The sequence below is a fragment of the Botryllus schlosseri genome, chromosome 16 (assembly GCF_051294905.1).
Source record: "Botryllus schlosseri isolate E-star chromosome 16, Bs_hap1, whole genome shotgun sequence".
Classification (NCBI taxonomy): domain Eukaryota; kingdom Metazoa; phylum Chordata; class Ascidiacea; order Stolidobranchia; family Styelidae; genus Botryllus; species Botryllus schlosseri.
In genome coordinates this window covers 7,229,946-7,253,011 of record NC_137251.1, presented here as the reverse complement: position 1 = coordinate 7,253,011, position 23,066 = coordinate 7,229,946, and the positions used below count along the sequence as shown (strand labels likewise).

Here is a 23,066-nt window from a genome sequence, read left to right as displayed (position 1 = left end):
TCGTGGAAACACAGGGTGTAACATGCTTACTTTGAATATTGTTCATTGGTTTATCGATTCAGAGTTGATATCCGGATCCGGTTACATACTTTATCATTTCCGATTTCAAACTGAATGTCGAGACATACATTGACCAATAAAGACACAATATAGTAAACATGTGGGAGAAAACTCGACCAGGAATTGTTATCGCGATGGGCGACATAAATCCAACCGTTTTCCGAACACCGTTATCCACATACCAACCATCGTCGAGGAGGTGTTTTATTCAGACATTTTGACTCTGGAAAATCCAAAGCACGAACCCGGACATCACAGAACTATCGAAGCCTATTGTCCAATTTTCCAAAGCGTGCATTTCGGTGTACAAGAGCATATTGTATGTGGTTAACCGATGATATTGATGTGATACGACCGATGGGTATACTCTGAAACCGGTAGTCTGTGTATATTTCCGTCACTGTTCGTTGTAACAATATACAAAAATATCAAATTGGCCGGTGTGGTTGTCAGTTTTCATAACGAAAATGGTATTGTTACCCAGGGAAAAAATGTATTTCCAAGTGAAAACGGTATTGGTACTCAGTTAAATGATAGTTTCCAGACGAAAAGGGCTTGTTGCCCAGGAGAAAATGATTAGTTACTCTAGGTAAAAGTATTTTTCCAAGTGAAAATGCATTGTTACACTGGGTAAACGCCAGATCTCCAAAGGAAAATGATATTTTTACTCGGCTAAACGACGGACCACCAAGTGAAAATGGTTTGTTGCTCAGAGGAAAAGGTTTGTTAACCAGAGAAAAAATATATTTCCAAGTGAAAAAGGTTTGTTAACCAGAGAAAAAATATATTTCCAAGTGAAAAAGGTTTGTTAACCAGAGAAAAAATATATTTCCAAGTGAAAAAGGTTTGTTACCCAGAGAAAAAATATATTTCCAAGTGAAAAAAGGTTTGTTAGCCAAGGAAAAAATATATTTACAAGTGAAAATGGTTTCTTACTCTGGGTAAACGTCAGATCTCCAAAGGAAAATAATATGTTTAGTCAGGTAAACGATGGATTGACAAGTGAAAGTGGTAATTTTACATAGGTAAACGTCGTGGGTTCAGTGTCGTTGGTCTTGTTAAACGTTATCGCTTGACGTTGGTATACTATTACGAGTGTGAAAAGGCTATGCACGTCTTGTGCAGAGTATCGCGATAGTGAACTTATTTTTGGTGTGACGAAACAAGATCGTTGTTTACATGTTAATGCATTTCGATTACCGAGTAGCTGCACAACAGAGAGGAGTCTACAGTTAGTTCGTGCTGTATGTCCGACGAAAACCACAACGAAGACCACTTATGAATCGATTCGAAACATTTCAACCCTTCTTACATTTAGTCAATTCGAGTCAATTGTAATACGGATCCTCCAAGTATGACACAGACACCTACACACTAATATCGTAAACACTCAACTTGATGACATTGATATAGTGTTAATAAAAACAATTATAAAATATTTGTAAAACTAAATCGGAATTCATGTCGTAGCAGGTTTCTTGAACTCGTGCTTGATGAAAACGATTGGTGACAAGTATGCGTTTGTGTTTGAGTGAAAAATAATTATTTAGAGTAGTGACATTTTGTGACCAACGAATGCAAATCGATCATGATATTACAATATACGCTTTCGTCAACATAACGACTTGGCGCAGGAGAAACACTTTCATGTTTTTTTCAATAACTGGATTCTCGAGACTTGTTACTTGTACCATGTACCGTTGGTGACTATAACGACCATTTTGTATGATAGTACGTTTAGCTGTTTTGTTGTTAGGACAATCACTTGATGACCCAGCACTTTTTGTTAGCAAAGTAGATTGATTTGTGTGTAAGATGTAAGCACCGTAACTAGAAAACATATGTACTGTGTTGTTGGAGTAGCTGATTTATTGCTATGACATGGACATATCCTGAAACCTTGGTTGGTTTGTTGTCTTACGAAAGATGAGGTGACCTCGGTGTCGTAAATTGTGTTAACTAAACCCGGATGGATACCACAATTGTGCTGGACTTACACATGGTATTCGCATACTGCACGCATACAAACTTTTGTGTAAACAACTCTGATGTTTCTGTTGGTACTAGTGCTGTGTTGAACTATTTGGTTCTTAAGACACATGAACACCCATTCAGACAATAAAGGTCTTGTGATATCGAAACAGTTTGTAGAGTCTAACCAACCATTCTTTAGTTTCGTAATGCGAGAATATCGAGTAAAGTTAATTACTTAGTGCGATGTTAATATCCTTCGTACTTTTGTAAGAGTTGTGGCGTAACATACCAAGTAACTAGTTGACACAAACAAAATATTGAATGACTGCTAACGCATTGAGTTCATAATCCAAGAGGGTGAAATTTGTTTACTGTTAAACTAACATAACTCGTATCCAGCGAAACAGATACAATCCGGTGATGTGATGTTGGTCAATATCCATTTTGTAAAGATTGAGTAAATCCTCTTCCGTCAGGTGGGTGTGGTTCAAATCAATAGCATGTTACACATAAACATCATTTGTATTGAGGGTGATATTGTTGAGTGATGATGCCGCAACAACACAACAAGTATTATTTTGTATCTGTGTTCGGCTGAAACTAGGGTTGTCCTTGGGTCTTGTGTTGGGTAAATCAGAACTATGTCTAGAATTCAAGCACGTCCAAGTAACGTCTTTTAGTGACAGAGTATTGTGATGACATTTACTTTAGCGAATGACAACGGAAAAATTTCCAATTTCTCTGATCGTGTGTGTGTGTGTGTGTGTGTGTGTGTGTGTTTTACAAATAATTCCAGTACACCTAACTATAGGACACATTTAGTAAACATCGTGCAAATTGTTTCTTTGTGATGGTAACGACTTTCGGCGGCTTAGTTTCATGTCGGGAATTATTATTTGAGGGTTCAAAAACAATTTCAATCAATACTAGAAATGAACAACAATGCAAAACACGTTTAGCAAATAACAGTGTAGCAAGTACTTTTTGATATTACGAGTGTTGGGCACTAGACACTTCTAGTTGAATTGGATGCATCTAACAAACATATCACAATTTACTTTTACAATAATCAAAGTCTTAGAGTGTATAACCTCGCGATATTTTACATTTAGCAAGCACAATGGGGAGTTACAGAAATGATTAAGAATTGATCGCTAGCTTCGAACGGTACTCGATACTCAAAGTGATATTTTCATACTCTGTAAAGTGTATATGTTTCAATTCTCTGTCGCAAATTCCGACAATAAATCGTTGGATTCAATAGTAACGATATTGTGATATACTGATTCTACACTTAGTCGTTTCAATTACCCGTTGGGAATCGGGATAATAAAGCATTTTGTATCGGATGTTCAATATATGAATACTGGAATTATTACATCTTTAGTGTTGTTTATCGCGAACGATAGATTTTAATAATTGTACTGATTGTTGAATGTAATAATACCGATATTGTCGTTTCATCTTTAGTCTTGGTTACTGGTAATATTTTCTGATATCCGCGATACGCAGAGTGATTTTTACCAAGGTGGAGTAATTTTCCTATCAAGAACATTTCAGACACACATAGTTATACAGCTTAATATGTTAATAACATTGGTACTGAAAAGTTTGTTGCTGTCGTAACATTTACCACAATGCCGGGTCTAATTAACACAAATAATTTAATAATAAAGTAATGATCAACTATTACAAAATCTCATATGTCAAATCAATGTGACAATCCTTATGTTTACATCACGATAATTTTCGATATAACACCTGCGTTCGATTGTAAGAAACTACGATGGTCATACTTTCAAATGTCGTATACTCAAATATATTATGTTAACCTCAAGTCGCCGACACCGAGAAGTAATTACTTTTGTCTTACAAAATATACCGCATAGTAATTTCTTTGTCTCGCGGCATAGTAACGACTTTTACAGTTGAACAAAAAAGACGAGTTGGTGGTATATGCCTAAAACCGAACATGATATGTTTGTGGGTTGCAGTGATTACTTGCGTAGTCTTGTCTACTTTTCGTATGGACACTTTTTGCTTTGGTTCGGTGAGTTACAAACGGATAGACTTGACAAGGTTTTTGTATTTTACTCTTTTGTTGATGGCAAGATGTTAAGATGTTGAGATGTCATAGTGATAATATTTCTGAAACTCTCTTTGACAAACGTAAAGACAGGTCGCGAATAGAGTTGTAATGTTTCATTACTTGTTTCGAATCAATGCGCGTATAATCTCTAAATATACCTGGGTTGAAAGTTGTTAGTCATGTTTGTCAATCTATTTCAATTCAGACTATGTCAAAGTCCAAATATTTCATTCTGGATTATTTGGATTTACCTTTAGTACATCCCGCGAATGTGGATTATTTGGATTTACCTTTACTACATCCCGCGAATGTGGATTATTTGGATTTACCTTTAGTACATCCCGCGAATGGATCCCGATGCGGTACTATAACATTTTTGATAATAATGACTCAAGGATTTTCAATCAACAATACTGGAATTCTTTGGTGATGCTAGAGTTGCCAAATGATTAGTTGCGTGTTTTTGTTAAGTGTTTGATTTCAAGTTAATAAAGACAATAACTGTGTAATGCACATACTTGTGATTCTTGATTCTTGTAGAGTTATAGTTGGTATTGATTCTATAAGTGCGAAAACAGTGACGCGGAATGTGCGAATAATTCGATGCGGCTGAAAGTCGGCGTCAGTAATATTCGGGTTACGTTCGATTCAACAAAAACGCGTTAAGGGATTTGTCAAAGGATTAGAGTTGTACCGATTTAAAACATTCAGATACGAATCGACTTGATTTGTGTAGTGAGTTTCATTTCAAGTTGATAAACTAACACATTGATTGAATATTTTCATGGATCTTATCACGCAACTAGAGTCAGCCACTATTCTGGAGGCGTGAAACATATAGCGATCGCGGGCGAGTGACAAATTGTTGGTTTTCGAATCACCGTCTGCGACGGCTCTGTGACAAACTTATTACTGAAATATTACCTTGTGAGCGGGTATGAGGGATTGCTATATGTCTGAAGCATTATCCGGTGAGTGGTCGTTGGATTTTAAAATTATATCACATCCTTTTGAATAAGCGTTCACTTCACAAAGGATTAGGGTTAGAGCGGAAATAAGTGACAATTTGTCGCTATTCAAGTTACCGCGGTCTGTTATTCGTTACTTGTTAAATCTTACCAGCGAAATCAAGTTCTGTGACAAACTGATTACTAAAATTTCACCGCGTGAGCGAGCCAACACGAGTTTCCAATACGACATTCGAGAGATACCTATACTTGAAAGTACGACGTGCGAGCGCACGCATAAGAACACATGGCGAATCACCACCACAACCTATACCTGTAACGTTATCATGTCGCCGCGTCCATAAGAATAACGATATATCATTGTCGTCCAAAATATTACTTATAATTCCTACCTTTGTAACACCAAACCACGAGAGATGACTATTCTGATGTGTTATCTTGGCGATTATTGTTGGTGACTATTCAACACCATGCGAGAGATGCCTGAAAGTGCGAATCACGACCGCACCCATAAGAACACATGGCGAATCAGTAGAGACCGTGTAAGAATACATGGCGAATCACCACCACCGCCTATAGCAAAAAAAGGCGAATCACGACCCCGGGTTTTCAGGCGAATCACCGCCACCGCCTATAGCAAAAAAGGCGAATCACGACCGCACCCATAAGAACACATGGCGAATCGCGGCCCAGAGGGGGGTCTAAAAAGGCGAATCGCCACCCCCGGTTTCTCGGCACCATGCCACCCCGCCATAAGAGCCCCTGCCACCGGTTGAGCGACCCTATATACTACTCACGTACACTACGCGTTGATCACTCAAGATCTGTTTCAAATCGTCGTCTGACATATCCAAGGGTACATTAGCAATAACTCCACGAACCTCTGGCGCTCTGACTTTATGGAGTTCGGCGCGAACTTCCACTTTTTTGTCGTTATCTCCAAGATTATTGCAAGCCATGAGATTAGATAGCTGTTTGGCATTGCTGCACTTAACCCACAAATCCCCCGATGGCAAAACTTTGATTTCACTATAAGACCCCCCAAGTACACGATGAAGCCCGTTGTTAATGGTAATCGGGTTATATTGACGTAAAGGTTTCGTTATTCCTTTGACCACTGCAGCCAAATTTACTTCCGCGACTACAGTATCACTAGCCATCCCTTTAGACGCAGGACCTTCTAAAACATCGCTAGCGAAACGCTTTTGTCCGCCGCTTACGCTAGGCATCTGATGCCAAATATATCAGTCGACGAACTATTTCTATATTCACTATACTGTTATAACAACAAATATAACGACTACACCTGGTTTAGAGACGTAAATCTCTGGTCGATGTCACAGCAGTCGTACGTTCCGTTGATTAGGATTGGACGTCCTTCCTCGACGACGTTCGCCACTCGAATGTCACATTATGAGTATATGACGTCCAGATGGGCCATGAGGACTCTCTGCCGGAATACACCCGTATGCTGTGATCGAAATACCAACAATGAGGTTATAAACACACCTGCATCAAGCTTAGGCTACTATATACGGAATCAGTGTGTTATGTGGTCTGGGGTGTACGAGTTTCGAGTAAACGATAAAAGTGTGTGCCATGACAAAAAAGGTTTGAAGAGCAGTCACCTAGAATCACAATTATCTTTATAAATTACCCGAATTATAAATTAAATTTTATGTCTGTTATTGATTTTTGGAAAAGTGTCCTCTTTTTCTGATCTGAAAATATGGTAACTCTAACATACATACAATCATACATGAATTAGGGTTACCGCACGTCCTCGTTCAGGAGGATTTGTCCTCCTTTTTCGGGTTTTTGAAAATGTCCTCCGAGGACGCCTATAAATGTCCTCCTTTTTAGATTTTGTCCTCTTTTTGAGGAACTTTGGTCAAATTCAAAGCATATTCGACCGAGATGCCGTAAATCAGCTCCGACGGGTATTTCGGGAGCTGAGAGAAAAGTTGACCTTTTTTTAGTCAACCACCTGATAAAGTGAAGGAAAAAAAACAGTATTTTGAGAAAGATGACCTTTTTTTTCAAAATATTCCAAAATATGGTAACCAAATATTCCAAAATAAGGTATGTAATTTTAACTCTCTACGTCATTCCCACTGTGATGACGTAATAATGGCGTCATGTGACTAGATTCAAAATAGAGGTCGACCGATATTGATATTTACAGGCCGATACCGATACCGATATATCGGCTCTCTCACAAGGCCGATACCGATATCATAGGCCGATATTAATATGGAAGGAGCAGAGAACAATTTCACCAAAAATATTATATATTAGGCAAGGTGGTACTTGTACATGCCACAGAAAGCTGAACAACAAACGAGAAAACTTAAATTGAAAAGAATTATTGCTTTATTGTGCACATTCGATGAAATTTGCGATAACCCAAAAAGCAAAATATGATATAGAATTGCTGATCAGTCCAGAAAAGGTAGATTTTAATGCAGGAAGCATATAGTTTCTCTGCATGCTCATTGCTCACCCAGCTAAACTCAGCCTGCAAGGGTAAATCTGTCATATATCGCCCTTTGTGTCGTCGATTTCTTGAGATTGAAAACACGGAGCATTGAATTTCCGAAATTTTTGAATTTTTTTAAAATATAAAATCAATCAATCAATCAATCAGGTTTATTAATATTTTCATCGTTTCAAAACATCACAAGACTGCGATACAATGAAAAGATAGGAAGGTGTCGAAACAACTTGGAGTAGCCATTAAGATCAGACACCCACCTTAGCCTAGAGGCATGCACACTGAATGAAAAGTAATGCAAAGAATATAAGACGCAAGTGACAAAATGAGGTGGCATGTGGCAGCGGAGGGCGAGGTCGATGTTAGGTCGTGCTCCGGTAATCCTGAAGACTGGCTAGTATTGATTTAGAAGAAATTGCTTGTATTTCGACTTGAATGCGGACATGCTCGACGACTGTCGGATAGCCGGCGAGATGCTGTTCCACAATTAGGGTCCGGCATACTGGATAGAGCAGTGGTTCTCAACCTTTTTGTCTTAGCGGACCCCTTTCGGACCGTCATGGACCTCGCGGACCCCCAATAAATTTTAGTTCCAATTTAGCTCAAATATCGTGCAATTATCATCTGTCTCGTGCAAATGATAACTGTAGGCTTAGTGATAAACAGCAACAAAATGACTTTTCTTGAAAATAATATCATATATTTCATTAGGGATGGTGTGATCGTGAGGTTCACGTTCTCGTTCTGTGTGTGGATCTCTTAAATTTAGAGGTTCACGTTCGCAAACGAACCTTGGTGGGTTCTACACTCTGAAACTTTTTCATATATTACATTTTTTCACATCTTCATAACATCTTTGGTACAAATTCTCTGCATTTCAGCTTGGGACCACTCTATGCATGGCGCTGGCAGCATAAAAAATTAAACACTAAACGAGCGTGCACCTTGCCAGTCTCCAAAACTTTACTTGCTTTGTTACAAACGTTCGCTCAAAATAATCAGTTTTCCGTTAGTGAATATTTAGTGACTCAGACTCAGACTGTGAGCTTTACCCGCAATCACACAACATCAGGAACGAAATACACCACATGTAGGTAGTCAGCGAATGATGCTCATTACACCAATCAATGAAATTGATACATCGTCGTCTAACGTAAACAATCGATCAGTAGTACCGGATCCCTATTGATTTGATATCTTTATTGTATCATAAAAAACAAATCCGTGCGATTGGGGCGTTGGCTACTGCATAACTTGATGATGTATAGTGATATCGGTAGCAAGTATAGAAACATTTTTAGACTCTACTCAATATCAATGTAGCAATAGTCAGACGCCGAATAGGCCTACATTGTCCGGTCTGGCCTAGACCGTTAAGGCGTAAGCAGGCTGGTAACATCACTTCGTCTGCCCCCCCCCCCCAAACGTTGGTCTTGCCCCCCCCCCATAGGGTGATAAATCGTACTTCCGGGGGGCGTCATAGATTAATGTTCACGTTCACACAGAATCTTTCAAAAAGGTTCGCGTTTACACGAGCCTGAACCTCTCAGGGTTCGCACCATCCCTTTATTCATGTAAAAAGTTTGTTGACTTCTATTATTTCAAAGCGTTTCTGCATTTCTTGAAATACGTGGTCGTTTCTTGAAAATCCGTTCCTTCAATTTGATATGAACGAGTGCCGAAAATACATTTCCACAAATATAGGTGGTGGTGAATTTAAAATTTACGCGTAACGCTTCCGTCGACACAGTTGGGTATGATCGCTACAAATGTGGCACCAAAATTGACAAACAAATTTATATGAACATATAACGTCAAGCCTGGTCATTTTTATCTAGCAGATTATCTTGAAGTTATTGTGGAAGAATGGTTATGTATATCACAGGAGAAAATGGATTTTTGTAAACATTATCAAGTCATCGTGATTAACTTTACTCATCCTACTTTTTTTCCACAATCGCCAACAAACATGTCTAAACAGCAAAATGTTTGTATCAGTATAAGCTAGTGACAATTTAGCAATTTAAATGAGTCTGCATAGTAGGATATTTCAACTCAGATGGTTATTCTGTTGATGTGAGCTCTTGACTTTTACTAGCAATGAAGCGAAACTGCCTCGTCATTTTCCGAATTAAAAAAAATACAAATTAGGTTTTCAACTATTTTGAGGCTTCGCGGACCCCCTGAAAATGCTTCACGGACCCTCAGGGGTCCGCGGACCCCCGGTTGAGAACCGCTGGGATAGAGCAATGCGTTTTCTTGTATTCAGTCCTGATCATATGGTAGTTATTGTTCTTCGATGACGCGCATGTGCTGTACTTGTACGCTTTTGTCTCCGAGGTGAAGTAGTCGTTGAAATTTGAGGGACATTGACCGCAATGGAACTGATACATAAACTTGGCAATTTCTAGCTGTCTCATATCTTCTAAGTTTTTTTTCATCATCATCATTGGTTTATTAGCAATTTTATCAGTTCAATACACCACAAAAATGCGATACAATGAAAAGACAGGAAAATGTCGAAGCGACAAGGAGTAGTCTATGGAATCTGACACCCACCTTGGCCTAGGCGATGTAAAGAGGAGGCATGCACACTGAATGAAAGTAAAGAAGATGGTATAGAAAAAGAATGCGACAAGAAATAGGGCGGCATATCATGGGAAGCGAGATCGATAGGTCAGTCGTGGTCCGGTAATCTTGAGGATGGACTGTATTTATTTAGTAGTAATTGCTTGTATTTCGACTTGAATGTGGACATGCTCGTCGACTGTCGGATGGCCGGCGGGATACTGTTCCACACATCAGGTCCGGCATATTTGATGGAGCGATGATCTTTTCGGTCGATCATATGATATTTGGACGACGTGGACGCGCGTGTGTTGTACTTGTGCGCTTTTGATTCAGAGGTAAAGAAGTCATTGAAATATTCGGGGCAACGACCGCAGTGAAACTGATACATAAACTTGATACATAAACTGATACTGAAACTGAACTGAACTGAAACTGATACATAAACTAGAACACCAAATCTTCTGAGAAGCGATTTATCAGTTGCACATCCAGGCATCCGTGGTGCTTTGGCAATGATACGGATGATCCGATGTTGAAGTTCTTGCAGTGGGTCAATTGTATTCTTGCAGGCAGCACCCCAACAAAGAATTCCGTATTGTAACTTTGATAGGAATAGAGTGTTGAAGAGAGAAAATATCGGCCGCGATATCTTCATAGGTCGATATCGATAATCGGGAAAGCTCCAAATATCGGTCTCGATAATCGTCCATGTCGATAATCGGTCGACCTCTAATTCAAAACCGAATCACTCAGATTGATATGCTAAGATCTACAAATTATGTACAAACTGCTTTTCACGGCGTCAATGATATAGACGTGACGCATCAGTGACAACGGCGGCGCTTTCGCATCAACTTGAGAGGCTTTGTTTCTTTGTTTGTTCGCATTCGCAATTCGCGCATAGTTGGGTAAAATTTCGACTTCGAACCTCCCGTGAGGACCCAAGTTTTCTGGTGAAGCTTCTAATCCAGCTGAGTAGGTTGAATTCTTTCGGATAAACTAAATTTATTATATCTGCCCACATAGTTCACTGTAGTGTGCATGCCTCCTCTTTACATCGCCTAGGCCAAGGTGGGTGTCAGATTCCATAGACTACTCCTTGTCGCTTCGACATCTTCCTGTCTTTTCATTGTATCGCATTTTTTGTGGTGTATTGAACTGATAAAAATTGCTAATAAACCAATGATGATGATGATGATGTAGTTAAACAATGTGGCATCTGTGGTGTGCTTGTGGAACAGCATCTCGCCGACCATCCGACAGTCGTCGAGCATGTGCAATGTGCATGTCCGCATTTAAATAGAAATACAAGTAATTTCTACTGAATCAATACTAATCAGCCCCCAAGATTGCCGGACCCCAATATGACATATCGACCTCGCTTACTGACACATGCAGCATTCAGTTGTGTCTTTACTTTTTATGTTATCCTTTCTTGGATCCCAGATTGGAATTGGTGACAACGTCAACATCAACTTTTCGTTTAAATAATTAATTATTCAATGTGAGAAACCTGAATTGCAGAAAACAACGGTTACAACGCAATACAATAATTGTAAAATCGAGTAGGTTATTCAATTGCATGATTGCAAAATTTTGCAAAGATATTTTCACGCTTCACAGCTATATACTTGTACTCGTTCTTAGTTGCTAACAAGATGGCGAATGATGAAAGATTTGACAGCAGAGCAAACTGGTTTAATAGTTGCCATGATCTATTGTACTAATCTTCTCTCTGACGCCACTGGGGTTGAATATCTTTGGTTACAATTGTCTGAACAAGGCATTTATTTATAGTCTTCATCATCCGGCTGCAAATTCATAGAACCTGAATGAAGTTCTGTACCCGCTTGAGAATCTCTTATTTAAATTTAAATCGTACACTGATCAACTATTGAACTACCATCCACCAATGTTTTAGTCATGTGAATTGCTAATGTTGAATGTGGTGTACGACTGTACGTTATGTGGTATCTGCATATTTTCTTAGGCATGAAGGCATCTGTCACTACTACTGAAGCGTCCAGAACATGAAGACACTTGCACCTACAAACCACCAGGAATAGAGTGAGCGATTCTGGAGAACAAATGATGATGGAGTGGCTGCCTTTGGAAATCCAAGCTTCTATTCTAAAACTGCTAACATTTTCAGATCTACAAAACCTGAAAAAGGTATAATCACATTTCACAGCTATTCTTCTACTGATCCTTGGTTGCTAACCTGGTGGCAAATGATGAAAGATATGTCAGTAGAGCAAACCGCTTCAGTAGTTTGCCGTGATCTATTGTACTAATCTTCTCTCTGATGCCACTGGGGTTGAATATCTCTGGTTAGAATTGTCTGAACAAAGCTTTTATTTATAACCCTGCGTATTAATAGAACTTGAATGTGTTCCAATTTTAGGTTTCCAAACACTTCTATCATCTGGTAACTACAGAACGCGATAGCTGGCTTCGGGATATGTCTCTACAGGATGCATTACCTTGCTCGAAATCTCTATTTGGACTGCTTTGGTATGTTCTCTATATCAAGGCATAGGTCCATATATAGTCAGCTTTATAACTGGAATTATTATACTAGTATTGACTGTCTGATATGAAAGTGATCTCCTGGCCTATGTCTGAGATTCCCCCGTCTATAATACATGTGTGTGCTCTGTGGAATGCTTCTCTGTCCTGAACGATAGCCTTTTGACCCAGATTGATAACAGGCAACTCTGCAGGTAAAATTATAATTATATGCATTGAGTCCAGACCGCTAGCGAGTAAGTAGCTGTTCCTGCCATAGACGAAATTTACTTATAATGACAGTGCTAACTGCTATTACAATGTTATCAACTTGAATGCAATATTTTGATGAGGTTGGAACACTTAAGAAAATTCCACAAGGGCGCCAACTTGTGGAAGTCGCTCATTCATTCTACTAATATCAAGTTGGACAAATTCGAGAATCTTGAATAATTATAATGCATTCGGCTGTTGATATGTTGTTGGTATTGAAAAATAACTTTACTCTCCCATTTCAATTTCACAGGCTGTCAGACAACGGTAACATTGAAGCACAGTTGAAGCTGGCTGTGATCCTGCTGTACAGCAGAACTGGTGAGTGTAATTTTTCGGCTAGTACATAAATGTGTGCAGAATTTTCACGTGTTTGTTTTGCAGACTACATTCATTTACAAACTATTCAAGTATTCATTGCTTGATTTTCTAGATATAATGTGGTGCATGTTTTGCTTGGTTATTTTTATATGAAATAAACAAAAGTGCTCCTATTTTGGTTTTTACAATGAGTCCTTTGTGTGTTTCTTTCGGATGCCTTTACAAGAGAGAGAGTTTGAGGTGAACTATCCCTCCAGTGTCCCTAGACGCAATCATTTATCGACATGAATGTTACTATTTAGCCGACAACGCCCCAACGAAGACTGCCAAACTACTTTTCGGGCTTGAAAAAAGCGGGGCGGTATGGAATGGCTTTGTTTGGTTACGGAGAACATACTTGCAACGCGAAGTCTTTTATTAAGCTGACGCGTCCTATAACTCATGTGCTCATCCGTCCTCCGTGGTCTGACGCTAGGATTTGTAGGAAGGAGATGGTCTTCCAGGAATTGAAAAAAAGGGCTCTCGACGAGGACAATGCGGGGGTCTGCTTTTCGATAGGTGTCATCCACTTGCGTATCGAGGTAAAAGCAGTTTGCCGTTAAAACAGGAGCGATTGAACTGTATTGAATGTTCCAGCAAGTTCCCCTGTTACGCTTGCTTATGCGAGTGTAACTCTTCGGTTTAGAGGTGCCTTGATGGGAAGAAGCTGTCTGAATTCTGGATGGAGAAAGCTGCAAGGCTTGGGGATGACAACGCAAAGTATTTCCTTCCAGAGATGATGACTCGCCCACCCGGATGGTTTGGCGCGAACCGTTTTGAGACTTTTGCTCATCTCGAGTCAGGAACTCGGTTGAGTAGGATGCGTGATTTGCGCGAGATCGCCTCAATGAATTGCCAGAACGCCAAGGTCAGATCTTACCCGGAGTCCGAACATTGGGGTCTAGTGTATCTGTGTGCTTAGGGTATGAGTTGAGAGTTCAAGTATCATACATTTTGTCGAAAGAGTATGGAGGGTGTGGAAAGTTTAAAGATGTAACTTTTTCGAGACCAAGGAAAATAGCGACAGTTATACACCACCAGTAGATAATTCTGGATTTTTTCACCATACCTATTTTCCAACTTCAATTTGAAACAGCATCATATTTAGAATGTGGTGCCACTTCAACGTTGCTTCTCGTGGCATTGGCAATTTCTCATACGGTTAACAATTCCCGGGGGCCTGAAGACTCTCGAAATTGAATGTGAAATCTTTTCAAGAATATATCATAGATGGTGTCGGTCTTATCCAAACGTATGACAAATTTTGGGAATCACTTCTCTTACAGATTCGACTATGCGGGCTCTATGCTCTTGGGCACCATGACGGCATATCGGCACCTGAGTCGCGTTCCGTCGTTAGAAGTTTTTTCGCCGAATCCAAGCCTGCTTGGCGGAAGTCGCTTTTCTGCTTTCAGCACGATATCAGGCCGTACATGAGGTTAGTTGTTCTGTGAATCAAAGCTCCTTGTATGTGTAACAGTTTTAATTGGAGCCTGACAAATATCGGATTTTTGAGACAATAGCGTTAAAAACGCATGACGAGCACCTTCACTGATAACCTTGATATATTCGGCCGATATTCGAAAGGTCTATTGGCTAGCTCAATTCATTTATTTCAACAGCTCTACAGCCATCACTATGCTTGAGACATGCAATCAACTAGAAAGGCTGCATCATGATACTAGTACTAAGAAATATCAATATTCCCAGTGTAAGAGTCGCAGATTTATTTCTCCCACTTAGTGCTCAGATGCTGAGATGTCATGCAAATTGCCAATATATTTTACTAGTAAAGGCCGATACCGATAGTTTCCTTTTCACATTGTGATATAGACTCGATTATATCAGCTAGCCGATTTAGTTTTGATATGAATGACGAAGTCTATTGATTTCAAAAATTTAGAATTGAAATGAAAGTTGGAACTGGGCAGTGAAGTTGCATGAAATTATGCGATGCACGTGAACCGTTCCATGGGCAATTTGAGCATGTGACAGCTCACAGGTGGCACTCGAGCTTCTGGATTAAATGTAGAGTTGGGTTTGCATTTTGGTTACTTTTTGGGTTGTTACATACCAAGCTCATTTGTGTGCTTGAATGTCGGTCAACGGCTAGAGCAGGGGTACTTGACCTTACTTTATCCCTAACTGTATTTGGGGGTTGGGTGGACCCTCTGACCGCAAAATTTGGAAGTCGATTCAGAGAAAAAGGTCATCACTTTCGCCAAGAGTCGCGGCGTCATTTCAATCTAGTCAAGCTTATGACTAATACTGCGAAAATAATTGTAATCGCTTTCAACTAACCCTCATCATGGGCTGATTACCTGTTTAAAGCAATAGATAGTGTTTGTATTGTATGCGTGGCATGTGGTGAGTAGGCCTACTGAAGATATGACAAAATAAGGACGTAGTCAAAAGTAGGGGAAGATCTTGAAAGGACAATTTAGTTTCATAGAGGTTCAACATTGGCCATTCATGAACCCCGTCAAACTAGTCTGTGGGCCCTCTGTGCTAGAGCCAACTAAACCATGGCTTGTGGCTTTTGGTGAATCACTGACGAGAATATGATTATAACAATGTTGCTTGACTGATACATCCCGAATATGATTTTTTGTGCTCACTATTCGATGTCGATATCTCGAGGGATTAAGGTAAGAAATAGCTTTTGATGAACGGGCGTTCTATTTTACCTAGATTCGTCCTAGTCGATTGGCTGATAGAAGTCGCTACGCTGAAGTCATTTGGCAGCTCCATGTTACACAAGACTGTGCGATGCCTTGATGAATATTTGCGTGTGAGGCGTGTCAAGCGCAAGTCGTTTCAACTGATCGGCATTGCCTGCATGGTGTTATGCTCCAGGTAGGATAGTCGCTTTTTGAGTTACGCGCAAAGGTTTTGTAGAGGGCGGCGCCTTTGACTTTGGGGCCAGAGTAATTCATCATGTTTCAACTATTGACCTTTGCGTGAATAATTGGAATGAGATTGTAATTGTCTTGTGTGATTGCAACAAACGATTTGTTGACGATGCCAAATGATACTGCTGTCATTTTAAAGAGAAGAGAAAAAGGCAATGTAAGATTTATTTGTTGTATGGTCTGTACAACATTTGCAACATTATGACGTACGATCAAAGCAAACACCATGACGACCCCATGGAGAATAAAAGTTTGAAATTTCTTAATCGATTTACAATTTTATTTCTCTGATGGAAAATTGTTTTAGAATTGAAACAGAATATTATAATATATTTAGCGGACCGGCAGAAAACATGCCGCGGCCCGGCGGTTGAGAACCACTGCTCCAGAGTGGAAATCATTCTTTTATTTGATCTTTCTCTGTAGACTTTATGAGAATGATGTGTTGTCTGTGAGAGAAGCAGTGTGGCTCACCGATTCCAACTTCACGTACCAAGACCTGGTATTGAGATTGGCTGAGATTGTCGCGGCTCTCAAGGGGAACATTCAGGTATAGAGTAGGCTGCTTCATCCAGTGTTATTCTTGATGTGTTATCGGCTATATGTGACTTGAAAAACTAGTGCGTGCCAACCGCCTCTGCTTTCGAGGGGGTTTATCTCGCAGAGTTGGAATGAATCGAGTGATTTTCTTGCAGGGTTGTAACCAAGTCGCAAGGTTTCCGAATCACAAGTCAATCTCGCTTTTATAGTTTTGACTCTCGAGAGTCATTTTCAATTTACCACCGAGTCAAGTCCAAGTCAGTGAGTGGAGGGTCTGGTCAGAGTCTTAGCGTTGTGACTAGAGTCCAAGTCATTGTGTTCTATGTTTAGTTTTGAGTGCAATTCACTTTTCTCAAGTCTGCGAGTGATATAGAATGGGTCGCATTCATAATATGGTAATGGCCCTATTTTCCAACTAACAAGATTGATCGACGAAATACCAATAATGTGGCAACTTTACTATTCTTCGCGAAGTTACAAATGAAATGGCCGTTCTAGTCTCGAGTCATATGACTTGGTTTGAGTCATGCACAATGACTCGGGTACAAGTCGAGGTCAAGTCATTACAACCCTGTTTTCTTGAATATCAAAAATAGACTCAATTTACGTCACAGCCTATGTTCTGGTGTGTCTCATTTTATAGTATCATAAGTGGAGATACATTCGTAGTTGTTGCGAGAGAAAAGCCGCATTAAGGTTTGTATGTTATCCATTATAAGTTCGTAATGAGGGTGTGTAGTTTCTTGATTGGTCGTGCCGGTTAGATTAGCATCACTGTTTGTTTTGCATTCAAGTACCAGCGTTAACTCATGTTTAGTGGTCGGATTCAGGAAATTTCATGAGATCCATGAACTGGTTAGCATTGCTGGTTACTGTTGATCACTTGTTGTAACAGAATTGGCTGAAAAATTGACTTTTATGGCCGAAATTATCCTTCGAAATGTTTTTCAGCGCACGTCAATACTGGATTACCTTCAAGTGTTGAGTAAATTAAAAAGCATAAATAACAACACTGCGAGCGTGTCCGGGTTTGTTCGGCAATGTAGATGTAACTGGAAAGGTTTGACGCCAACGAATGTTATCGTTTTTAGGTTCATAGCGGATTCAACTTTGCTCTATGCAGATACTGGGTTGTTTTCGTGTGCCGTTGTGGCCTGTTGCTGCTTGCTCATGGCCAATCTCACCGTTGAGCCGGGTTTGTGACAGACGTGAAGATTTGTATAGTCAATGCAACCCCGGGCTGTCTTTTCAGATAGCTGTCCATGGAACGAAGAGCTGGTGGCGTTTACCGGGATTTTCACAAGGGATCTTCGCCAACCTGCTATTGCTTTGCATGAAAATTGGTGAGTTTCGGCAGTGGCGGGACCCGAAAGAAAGTATGATTTGGGCTGAGTGGTTGGGTGAGAATGTGATGAACTAACTCGAAGAATCCCAGGCAACGTGAGAATAATCATCGGTGCTGATGCTGACTGAGGCATATCCACGGGTGGGGTCAGATCCCCTTTCAAAATTTGGAAATGATGTCAAATACTGCTTTGCCTGCTGTAAACTGATCATGATCATTTATCGGTTCAATAAGGTCTACCCTTTCTGATAATTACACCTCTGACTTGTGTCAGCCGAAAATGTTCAGGTTCATTTCAATATCATGATATTATTCAACAGTTTATTATAGTAAATTTTTTACAGTAAGGCAAATATGTATCCTCATATTAGTTAGGTTGTCGAAAAAAATCATTCGGAATGTTGGAATTTTCCTAGTTAATAGGAAACTACCAATAACGTTGATTTATTTTGCTAATCCTGTGAACGCTCCAGCTATGACTGTTATTGGCTGTTGAAATAGAAACCTCCGCCACTAATCCGGTACGAATGAAACTCCATGAATTGAGGATAATAATACTTCAACGTTTCATGTTCTTGCGCAGCCCACTACTGGCCAGCGTGTTTTTAATGTGATTGAATATTGTGTTGATCTGAGACGGAGATGCAGTAATTTTTCGGCCCAACACACCTTATCCATTTTTACAGCATATCCATGAAAAACCCAGAGGCTATGAAATTACTCAAGTACTTTTCATTGGATGAAAGACATACGAGAAGTTCTGGACCGATTGCCCGAACTGACGTACGTTGATTTGGTGTGAACCGATGTGTTCTTAGCATCTTACATCTGAATGACGACTGAGAGCTCTTATTCAACTTGCAAAAAATTATTGTGGCGGTACAACAATGGCCTGATAGGCAGATGATACTTTGTCATATTCAAAAACGAGTCGGAATGTGATCAATTCCTTGTTCGTTAAAACTCGCTTCACCCTGCCATTCACAGTCGAAAAAGAATGCAATATATCGCTGTCATTTTTGGACGTTTTAGTCGAAAAGCATGATACCAGTAAATTTGAAACATCTATCTTCCGAAAACCGACATTCACAGGCCAATAACTACGTTGGAATTCATTTAGTCCTTGACCAACCTCGTAGACACCCTGGTGTATAGAGCGCGCGTTATTGATATGTTCGGGTAACAAACTGCGTTTAGAGCTTGACAACATCCGCAAAACCTTACTCGATAACGTTTACCCTGAACGCATCATCAACTTCTGCATCAAGAAAAATTATTGAGACGATAGATTTCGCGTTGTCGGAAGAGGCTGTACGCACTTTAATAGATGTGCCTTTGAGTCGACTTTTATCAAAAAACGCCAACTAAGTCTGTGCCAACAGAAGAAGTGATTGTAGTAATTGTACTATATCTCTGCGCCCCGATTATTCTATATTACATGCCTGTGACGTAGTATTTTTTGTGATACGATTGTTGACATACAACGTTCTTTCCAATTCTCTACTAGTTTCTGACGATTACCCCTGACGAGTGTCAGCTGAAAATATTCAGGTTCATTTCCATATGAATATACCATTCAATTGTATATTGAAATTATGTATCCCCAAGAAGCCCTCCAATAATAATTGTGAACGGGAGAGTGCAGTCTTCTGATTTCAAATCACTCGATTGGGCAAAGTTTGTACGCCTGTTATCTTTCTTGAAATGCGGTTTGATATTCTTGCCCGCTCGATTTTGCAGATTGTCAGTTATGAAAAGTTGCTCAGTTTCTTTGAAGCCGAAGAGAGTCGCCGTGACACCGTACACTGCCCGTTAACTTCAAGTACTGTCGGTGAGTGTCGCTGGCTTGTCTTTTTGCTGATCTGTTAAATGGTGGGAGATGTACTGTAGACCATGCGTTGGAATATATCCCACCATCCATTGTGTCGCTTATTGCTGGAGGTGCCTTAATGTCGACATGTCCTTGTATGATCTTTCTTGCATCAGCAATTGCGTAGCTTGGCTTGTATTTGCCAGGCTTTTATCATCACTATAATGAAGTGGCTGCTAGTGGTGTGGTTAGGCTGTGTCACTTGAGTTCATACTCCCAGTATGTCTGGTCTATTGGAATTGGCGCAGTAACCTTCTACTCAATTACCTGTAGAACTTTCGATTTCCGAGAGATTTGATAACTGCTTTGTATTAGAATGTGAAAGGTTTTCAAAGTACTGAATTAGTTTTGAAAAGTCTTGTCTGCAAAGCAAGTAGATTCGGTCGTTGGTTTGCATACTTTTGGCAGTCAGTCAGTGGTGGCTGCTTTCAAAATTGTAAGATGGAGCTCTGTGACTAATGCGAAACAACTAAGGAGGTATGCAAATATGTGCAATTGTGCATTGGTGCAATCTTCGAAAATACATTCAGCAGTTACTAGGGATGGTGTGAATGTGAGGTTTGCGTACAGTATCTATCTTGATTTGATATGTTTATTGTATCATAAACCCTAGCACTATCCGTAGCAAGTATGGAAACCAGTATTTCTCTGATCAACATCAATGTAGCAATAGTCTGATGCTTTGATAGTACATTGTCCGGTCTAGCTTGGACTGTTAAGGGTTAAGCTTCTACTCCCTTGAAAATTCTTATCGAAATTGTGGACAAAGCGGCGTTCACATGAACCGGAACCTTTGAGGGACTCGCACCATCCCTAGCAGGTGCCGTGATGGCTATTTCATGTACAAACCACCGAAACAAATTTCTGTTTTTCAAAATCCAAAGCGTGTAAGTCAGGTTTGTAACGACTCGACTTGGACTCAAGTCGTTGCGCAATGCGTATGACTCGGACCAAGTCATATGAATCTAGTATCAGACGGCCAAGACCGACATATCATTGTAACTTCGAAGAATAGTAAAGTAACCACAGTTGGTATTTCGCCTATTGGCACTGCTACTTGTGAATGCAACCATAAAATGTTGAAATTGATGAAAATTAGTGTATTTTGAATGCGAACAATTCGATATCACCTTCACCGAACAGAGTTTAAACAGGACTTCCAACTCGAAACTGAACAGTAGGGCTGTTCAAAAATAACTTTTTTTCCTGAATCTTGCAGGTTACGTGATTAAATCGTTAGGTTGCCTTGAAAAACGACGCACACCAAATTTGAATTCATTCCAACCAAAATTCGCGGATTTCTTAGAGTTTGAAAATTTCGAATTTGCCTATGAATGCAAAAAATTTTTTTTTTCAAATTTTTCTTCCAACCCCATAAAATTGTTGCGCTGTCTTCAAAGATGATGCAAAACAAATTTGACTCAATTCCAAGCCGTAGAAGCGGAGTTATTTGAGCTTTTCGATGACAATTCTGGGATTATCCCCCAATCAAGGATAATCCAAGAATTATCATCGAAAAAGTCAAATAACTCCGCTTCTACGGCCTGGAATTGAGTCAAATTTGTTTTGCATCATCTTTGAAGACAGCGCAACAATTTTATGGGGTTGGAAGAAAAATTTGATAAAAAAATTTTATTGCATTCATAGGCAAATTCGAAATTTTCAAACTCTACGAAATCCGCGAATATTGGTTCGAATGAATTCAAATTTGGTGTGCGTCGTTTTTTAAGGCAACCTAACGATTTAATCATGTAACCCGCAAGATTCAGGAAAAAAAGTTATTTTTGAACAGCCCTACTGAACAGTCAATGCGACGACTTGAACTCAGACTCAAGTCATTATACCATGACTTGGACTCGACCCTCTGCTCGCAGACTTGGACTCAGTGAATTGAAATTACCTCGACTTGACTTGAGTCAAATCCATAAAATTGAGTTTGACTTGGGGCCTTGTGACTCGGTTACAACCCTGCTGTAAATCGAATTGTTTTGCCTAAAAAATTGTTCAGGTAGAAGTGGAAGTAGTGTGAAAATGATCACTTGACTTAGTAGTGCAAGTACGCGTAACCTACTTAAGTACTTCCAATGAGTAGAAATAATTCGTCACTGACTCCTTAGCGTGTATGTCAAATATATGTTATTGCCACGCTTTTTCGCAGTTGTTCCACTGAGCATTCGAACAAAATCTTTAGTGTCTGATTTATGTCCCAGTTGTACGTTGCCTATTTACAGACTCTCACCGCTCCGCCGTTATCGCCGGCGACTCTGCGGCCTTCGAGGACTGCAATATAGATACAGAATCGGAAACTCCGCATCTCCTGTCCTCTGCCTGCGTGGATCAAGCGCACACGAGAGCTCGCAAAAGAGTGGGTGGTGGCTACCAGAACGGTGCGCTTGTCGTTGGCGCTGGTCGCGAATCGGAGAGTGCCGGCGACGCCCTGCCGCAGTTGAAATCCGTGAAATACACTTGATGATATGTTCTGTAATCATTATTTTTATGTATCATTTACCTGAGCTATATTGTATTGCCTTTTTAATGTACTCTATTTTTAACATGAAATCATAAATATATTCGAATTTGTGATATGAATGTCAGAAGAATCTGCCAAATCGCTTCCCATCCACTTGGCGAAGGCGGGGTGCACATCGGTAAATATTAAATAGCCATCAGTGTTTGGAGCGCAAAACGAGTAGCTGTCCCGTTCTAAAATTTGATCGACTATGGTCGTGCCCACTGCCCATCCTTGTATGTGATTGTCTGAGGCTACGAAATCTCAGAAATTTGCGCATGACAATTCTAGTCAAAAGCAAATGATCAATAAATCTAAATAGGGCTCGATGTGAAGTTAGTACATTCGGCAAATCAAAATTGCTGTCACGACCGCAATCTCCTTACCCCGTGAATTGGGTTCACCTGACATAATATCGCGCGCCTTGAAGGCTGGATTCAATTTTGCACAGTAGATGATTGATCGCAGAGAAGAGCGGCGGCGCCTGCATGCGTGCCAATGCATATCTCAATTCCTCATTGTCTTCCTAATCACCAACGAGAGATGAACTTCTTTGGTAGTGATGTTCAGTGTTTTAGTTTATAAATGCAAAT

General features: G+C 40.0%; 1 protein-coding gene across 1 annotated transcript; it reads left to right on the top strand.

Annotated features, from left to right (window-relative positions):
- Positions 1-10,974: 10,974 nt before the first annotated feature.
- LOC145458987 (cyclin-F-like) lies at positions 10,975-22,540 on the top strand. Its single transcript, XM_080337503.1, has 16 exons — positions 10,975-11,131; positions 12,147-12,328; positions 12,561-12,670; positions 13,191-13,258; positions 13,561-13,619; positions 13,681-13,839; positions 13,944-14,165; positions 14,584-14,735; positions 15,989-16,153; positions 16,636-16,759; positions 17,701-17,777; positions 17,841-17,944; positions 18,002-18,092; positions 18,781-18,877; positions 19,835-19,925; positions 22,196-22,540. The coding sequence occupies exons 2-16, from the start codon at positions 12,245-12,247 to the stop codon at positions 22,432-22,434; spliced, it is 1,842 nt and encodes a 613-aa protein (XP_080193629.1). The 5' UTR covers positions 10,975-11,131; positions 12,147-12,244; the 3' UTR covers positions 22,435-22,540.
- Positions 22,541-23,066: the final 526 nt, after the last annotated feature.